The sequence below is a fragment of the Cynoglossus semilaevis genome, chromosome W (genome assembly GCF_000523025.1).
Source record: "Cynoglossus semilaevis isolate Cse_v1.0 chromosome W, Cse_v1.0, whole genome shotgun sequence".
NCBI classification, from domain to species: Eukaryota; Metazoa; Chordata; class Actinopteri; order Pleuronectiformes; family Cynoglossidae; genus Cynoglossus; species Cynoglossus semilaevis.
This window is the reverse complement of record NC_024327.1, coordinates 552271-559848: the sequence shown is the minus strand read 5'-3', so window position 1 is coordinate 559848 and position 7578 is coordinate 552271. Positions and strand designations below refer to the sequence as shown.

Sequence of the window (7578 nt, the reverse complement as noted above, 5' to 3'; positions counted from 1 at the left end):
TGATCTGATCTGTCTTCACTATACAACAAAAACAAAGGAATTGCCCTTGCCGTTCCAATACTTTTGGAGGGGACTGTATATATAAAGAGAACAAGAAACATATTTCCCAGTATAAAAACTGGCACAGTATTCTTTAACCAGTGCTGACGAAGCCTCCAGACTGGCTGTTGACGGAAAGCCTCCAGTCAATTGACTCACATGCAGAAAACCCTGAGAAGTTAAACATAGAGACAAATGGTCAGAAGAACAGAGAAAAACAAAGAAAGAGAAAAAGAGTTTCTTTCAGTCATCGCTTCACCAAAAAGCAAAGGCTGTGAAGCCTGATGGGAAATTCAATGGACAATCCAAACAGAAACCTTCGCCTGCGACGCATCATGTTGCTACCTAACCAGGCATAAAGGTTTTGTAGGGCTGTCTGTTGCCAGAGAAGTGTATTTAATCTAAAGTGTGCAAACCAAACTAGAAATGCAACAGTCCCACTCCCTTCACTATGATTTAGTTTCCACAGGTTTGGTTACACACAGATTTCATTGGGGTGAAATCTCACTGGCATCACCAATAACTACAGTCTGAAGATTGTAAAGCTCTGTAATTCACGATAGACATTTTCTCATTTCAAAAAATGTAAAATTAAAGAAGTTGAAGAGTGAAGAATATTGTTAGAATTGTAAACACACACACTTACAAGGTTGATGTTTATGAACTCCACAGTCTGGCACCATCCACTGACCATTAACGAAATTCCCAAAAATTGAACATTGGAAGAAAATACTTATGAATCCACACACAAAAATTTCACCCTTACATGAGATGCCATGAAAATATATATTTTTAAAATATATATTTTAGGCATTTTAAGAATGACTAAAGTGAACTGTTCAGACATGAACACATTAGCCTGAATAAGCTAGTAAATATATTGCTTGTTCTGTTTTTTAAAATGCTTTTGCTAGGGGGCGCCAGAGAATTTTAGGTGAGTTTGTCACAGCATGTAAACCAGCTAAGGTGCCTGAGTAAATGAGTGAATGGATTTGCTACATGTACAGTAAGAAAGAATGAATGCTTCTATTATACAAATATTTTTGAAAATTTGGAATTTCAAGGACTAGTTTGAGATATTAATTAAACGTCATCTGTTTCATGGACATAACATTTTCAAACGTCTTGCCACACAGACTCCTTCAGCCTTCAACCCAGAAGAAACAGATGCAGCATAGCATAGCAATGCTAATGGATTAGCATGTTTTGAGACCAAATTATTCCATCACATGCCCTCACCTCAACACCAACACAGTGGATTGCAAAAATCTCACGTATGAGACACTGAACAATGACAAATATATTCAGGATGGTCAAGTTGTTAGTTAACCAATAACTGCCTGAAAATGTCTCAAAGCTAGCAGGCTAGTGTTGTAGTGTTGTAGCCAAAGCAGACACAAAAGCACTTCAGAAAATAGATGTAATCCTACTGCATGTTAAACCACAACCAAAAGATGAACAGTTAAAGAGTCCAGTGAAGTACTTAATATAGCTGAAAATAAAAAAAACAGACAGAAATGTCTTGTAAGAACTTTATATATTTACCTTGTTTAATGAGCCACAGGAGGTTTTGGGCTAACTGGACACACAAATGGTTGGTTGTGTTTATATGTGGCTGTAGTTAAACTGTCTTGTACACCACTGGACAAACTAATAATTATTATTATTATCATGGACCAGCACAACCCTCATTGACATAAAACACACATAAAGCCTCCAATTGTTTCTAAAGCAAATGTTGCATTTTTGGGTTTAGGTTTCTTTAAAAATCCAAACCCAGGCTACAATAATTCAAAGGCAAAACACTTTTTATATCCAGTCCTTTTTGTTTTCCTCAATATAGGCAATGGATTCTGAACGCAACCTGTTCGTGACCTCGTACGTGCGCAGCGTGACGCCAAAGATGTCCTCGTGGTATCGATTTTCATCCTGAGGAAACAGAAATAAACATTTGGTGCACAAATTCCAGACAAGATAAATATTGCAAAATGTGTATTCTGTATACAAGGTACTGGAATATATACAGTATATACTGTATAGTACAGCTAGATGAATAATCCACTTTAGTCCCTGTGGTTTCTTTGCAAAAATTATGTTGACTGTATTTCCTTTTCTTTTTTTGGGGGGGGGGGTTACATAACAGTGACTTTTTTTCCCACATAATTTTCATTGTGTTTACCGTTCCTTCAAACATTGAACGCCATTCTACATCTGTATACTACACACGTACATTGTTTGGCCCTTCAGCTGAGTTTCAACATTGGAAAAAAACATATAATACTAGGAGAAAAACTCCAGCATGTTCTCAGCCCAGTCAACCCTTGTACTCCGATAAGACTCCCATCACTCCTGTCCGGTGTCACCATAGTTAATCTCTTACACGTAGCTTGCTGATGAAAAATCCAGCGTCTTCCAGAGTCATGTTGCCCTGCTGCTTGACAATTTGCTGCACGGTCTTGAGAACGTCTCCGGCCATTGTAACATCCCCGCACACGTAGATGTGTCCTCCCTCCTCCCGCAGATACTTGTACACCATCTCTGACAGCTGCTCACGCAACACATCCTGTACATATTTCTGACAAGCACCAAGACAAAGAATGATGACTTGTCAAATATAAAGTCAGGAAAAGTGGAAAAAGGAAAAAAAATACTGTATATTACTGCAGTCACCCAGGTAAAATCACTGCTAATACTTGATGTCAAAGCAAAAGAAAAACATATATGTGGACATATATGTATATATGTAATACATATACATATATGTGTATATATGTATACATATATGTATATATACTACATATATATACATAATATATATACATATATACATATATTCAAACCTGTGTGTGAGAATATATATTTGAACATATATTTATATATATTTTTGATATTTACATATACAGTAAATATATATTTATTTCTAAAATAAATCAAATTACATTTTTAAACTATTTAATGCATGGGATTAACATAACATATTTTTTCCTATACTGATGAATCCAAGATCTGAATTAGTCACAAATAAAGAGTACTTTTTTAAAATTGCAATTAATTATGAAAAAGCAAAACCTAATTCTCTGCTGATGCCACAGACACCACCCTGCCCCTCCAATACTCATTACTGCAAAGTATTGCACTTGCATAAGTAAAAAAAATATACAAAACAACAAAAGAACAGGAAACAAAGGGTAAAAAAGAAAAAAAATATCAAACAGCTACATGTGTTAGAAAGTGTAACACTGAGTCCTGCAGCTGTTTTTGTTCAGTCCATTCTATGATTCCATTTCATACCCATGCAGTGGTTTTAACCCTTGTAAAGTCCTTCGGATCTAGGTGACCCCCGGGTCACCTATTCATTAATACCTATATTCTGGGACAAGATGAAAATCATTGCAAGGACAAACGGTGTGTACAAAATTGTGAAGGACCGCACATGGGTTAATGACAGTTTTGACAAACTGAGTCATCATCTCCAGAGCCGGACACTTCAGGGCTCTTACCTTTGGTTTACCAGGTTCTCTGGAATAGGCTGTGTAGAGCTCCTTGAACACTCCTTTGTTTTTGGCCTGAATGGTCTCCTGATGGTATACGTGGTCCATTTCCGACTGCCGACAACCAAACACCAGTACCATTGGGCAGGACTCAACCTCTTTAAAATGACAGGCAAAAATATTGCAGTTCTATTCAGTATTAAATTATCAACATCCTACTCTCTTACATGGAATGTACATGCCATACACACACATACATACATATATATATATATATATATATATATATAGTATATATTTTTATTTACTGTAGTGCATAAAACTCCTCGAACCTTTGTGCTCACGTTCAAACAGTCTTTGTTGCCAGAAGCTCCTGAAGGGGGCGATACCCGTTCCTGGACCAATCAGAATACAAGGAGCCTGCTTGTCTTTGGGAAGTTGGAAGGATGGGGCACTGATATGTCAACATTGAAACATACATGTTAACGTCTGTCATTGTCTGTCATGTCCAGAGTACATTCCTATACTCTTAGTACTGCAAGTGGTTGCAATAAAACCTCTTGGTGAAAATGTTCATAACAATATAACTTGGAAGCAGAAGTTTGAGGAGTGGAGGGAATTGAAAAGTATCACAGTTAGTCAAAAAGTTCTAAGAGACATGTCATAACTTCTCTAAAGTCTCCTACTGGTTAAAAAAGATTTATTGGTCAAGTGTCGCATGGCGTGATCCAGTTTTAACACCTCAGAAAGGAACGAAATTTAAATCAGACGAAATATCAAATTTTTATCCGCACTTCAGCGACAAACCTGTCAAAATTAGTTACGCTTTGCAAAGGGTTCGGATTTAGTGTGTCTGATTTTTCTTTTTTGAGTTTGCTGTGGAAAAACATTTTAAAGTAACTGCACCAACAAGAGGTTGACAATTGGTGAGGAAGCCATCCAAGAGAATTTCAAATAAAGAAAATCTCATGGTACAGAAGGGATAAAAAGTGTTTATGAGTAATAAGTATATATATATATCCATCCATCCATTTTCATCCATAACTGGGTCGCGGGGGCAGCAGTCTCCACCCAAATCACATTGCACTATACCAACCACTCTAATCGGGATTTAAACTTGCCCAGGAGGTGAACCCTGGGGTTCCAGATACAGTGGAACCTCGAGATATAAGCGCCTCCACATTCGAGTATTCTGATATACGAGCAAACCTTCGAGCAAATTTTTGCTTTGAGACACAGCAGCCCACGTCGCCTCACTCGTTCACTTCACGTGTTCGTCAACTTCGTGCATCTCCTATGAGTCTTTCATGTTGTTTTTGCGTTATCTACGTGATTTTCTCTCTATTATGTGCATTATTCTTCATAAAAGTGATGAGTCCTAAGAGAGTGAGTGGTAAGGATGGTAGTGAGAAGAAGAAACGCATAATGACCATGGAAATAACATACTCAACTTATGGTCCAAGGTATAATAACCATGTCTATAGCACCCCCTGCAGGAGCCTCCATTCAAAAAAACATTTTAAAAATCATTTTAAAACTTTTGCTTATCTGTCCTTATCTTTCCACCTCCCTTTCTTCGTCTTCCTAATTTTTCTCCATGGGTATCATCTATTATCAGGACCTTTGACCTTTACAGTTGCTTGGCGACTGCAACACCTTTTGTCCTACATATCCAGGATCTGTGCATTCTTGGAGGTAAACCAGCAACTCTATTGACTGACAAGTATTGTCTATTGTGTAAAATGGGTCCGAATATTCCGTGGCAGGGACCAGCCAGTTGCTTAGTTGCAGAGACGGTGGAACGACAACAGTAAAGAGTTAAAGAGGTTTTCTGGTCATCCAATTCTTGTTAACGCAGGACCTGAAAAGAGCCGACTGCTCTCAGAGACTCTCGCTCCCGTCTTTTTAGCACGTCTTATTATTTTTACCTGGTAGCCTGCTACTGTATCTATTTTTTTACTGCTTTATTTTTTTTTACTTTAGCAACAGTTTTTTTCTTCACACTGTTGCTCACAAAATACTTCACTTCTCAAGGATCCAGATTAGAAGTGTATTTTGCATCTGGTTGGTGTTTTCCATTTTTTAAATATTAGCAACTATTTTTCTCCTTCTTGTTCAGTGTCTGTTTTTGCTGAGCTTCCAGGAAATTCTCTGAGGAAAGAGATTGAGATATATACCTTCGGACAAAACACGGCACCATCTCTCCTTTCTCTATCCTGTTGAGCCATGAAGAGCACACTCCATGGTGGAGAGGTCCAGCTCCATCTGAAACAGACAGTTAGAATAAAATACACTTTGTTCACGTTGTCTTTCTCCTCTGCTTCTGTTTCAGCGCATTGAAGACATGAATCTGTGTATGCAGGTGTGTTGAGAGCATGTTTTCCAGGGCTAGGCCAATCCCAACACTCTTGCTCTCTAAAAAGGAAATTACAGTAATTCAGCTGCCCCTTGTACAATCATGCTAACCTACTTGAAGTATGCATTACACGTGTGAGAGGAAAATAATAGTCACCGTTGACGATCTACTGGTTGAGAAAAGTGAATGCTTATTGCAGAGGTGGAGGACCATATAATACACAACATACATACATACTCTATATGCAGATGACACACTGCATTTCACACAAATTTCTAATAAAAAAAAAATAAATTTGGGCAACTACATCATCATGTTAGGCAACTCGTTATTCTCTGTCCAATTACCCGCTTTGTGAAATGCAAGATAATGTTTGGTTAGAGTCACAAGGTTTGCCTCACAAGGAGGTCCTTACCTCTGGCTCGATAGGAAACTACAGCGACCGTGAGGTGAATCTCTCCTGGGTGCAGGTCAGAAGAAGAGCTGATTGAATAATAGCGAGGCTGTAGCAGAGGCAGCTGGGTCAGCAGCAGAGTGGACGGCATCTGGATGGAGGGGAACTCCTCCATCACCTCCACCAGGGTTGGGTTGTTGTACCACTTGCACTCCTCGTACTCCTGCAGGCCCTGAGAGGTAGGCAGGATGGATACATTTGTGTTTTGAATTTTGCTTAATTTAATTTAAATAGACAGTTGGTCATTTATTTTTCAACTTAGGTGCTTTTGATTTATGTTTGGCCCAACCTTAAGAAACAGTTTTTTTGTTATACAAGGTGGTCTAAACAAAAAATTACCTCCAGACCTTTCAGCTTAAGAGACTTACGTTATGTCGGTGATCAAATTTTGATTGAATTTTAAATGAAAAGCTCTCATTGACAAAAAACATCAGAGCACACAACAACAGGAAATCAGCAGAGGAGGACTTTCACTTTTAGACCTGTAAACATGTCTGACTCAAAAACGGGAGGCAGCCCCAGACAGAGCAGTTCGCCAAACGCCGCTTTGTTTGTCATCACTGACATTTGGAGAGAAGAAAATTGAGCTGAGCCTAAAAAAAAGACTAATTAATTTTCTGCGCTTCGGTTTATTTTGGAGATGCTAATAAACCACTGGATGCTGATGAGGAGTCCTGTCGTTTGAAGCACCTTAACAATAAACAGTTTAACAAACCACACAAACAAATTAACCAACCACATGCAAGGTTTGCAATTATTTTTTTTACAGAAAAAAAAACAAAAATGCCATTAATTCAAAAAATAACTTATAAATAAATAATAATAAATAATAACAATAAAAAGATTCGAAAAGTCAGAGAAACCTGATGATTGTGTCGATTGCTGTCAGATATTCAGTGCCCAAACACTGGGTCTCTGACCTTTAGTGGGCTGTTGGTTACTTGATACCATACCACAGCTAGATTTCTTTTAACCCTTGTGTAATGTTCATATTGTTGTTACTCAGCCAGTGTTTGTGGGTCCGATGGACCCGTTGCATTTTGTGGCTTTTGATGCCTCACAATCAACACTTTTATGTTAAAATACTGAACAGATGTTTACCTTATCCCAATTATAAGCAGTATAAACAATATACATGGTTAATATTTGCCCTTTACCTTTGTTAGGTCACATTTATATGTTATAGGTATGTTCTGTGTACCTACACTCTGTCCTCCTCCTGTCTAGGCCTGCTGTGT

At 38.0% G+C, this 7578-nt stretch overlaps 1 protein-coding gene across 1 annotated transcript in view; it reads right to left on the bottom strand.

The window, feature by feature from the left end:
- Window positions 1-1848: 1848 nt before the first annotated feature.
- LOC103396877 (nitric oxide synthase, brain-like) overlaps window positions 1849-7578 on the bottom strand; it is a 44256-nt gene continuing 38526 nt past the window's right edge. The window contains 6 exon segments of the mRNA XM_025052857.1: window positions 1849-1968; window positions 2420-2614; window positions 3540-3688; window positions 3863-3984; window positions 5708-5795; window positions 6302-6512. Of these exon segments, the coding sequence (XP_024908625.1) occupies window positions 1849-1968; window positions 2420-2614; window positions 3540-3688; window positions 3863-3984; window positions 5708-5795; window positions 6302-6512 (885 nt within the window).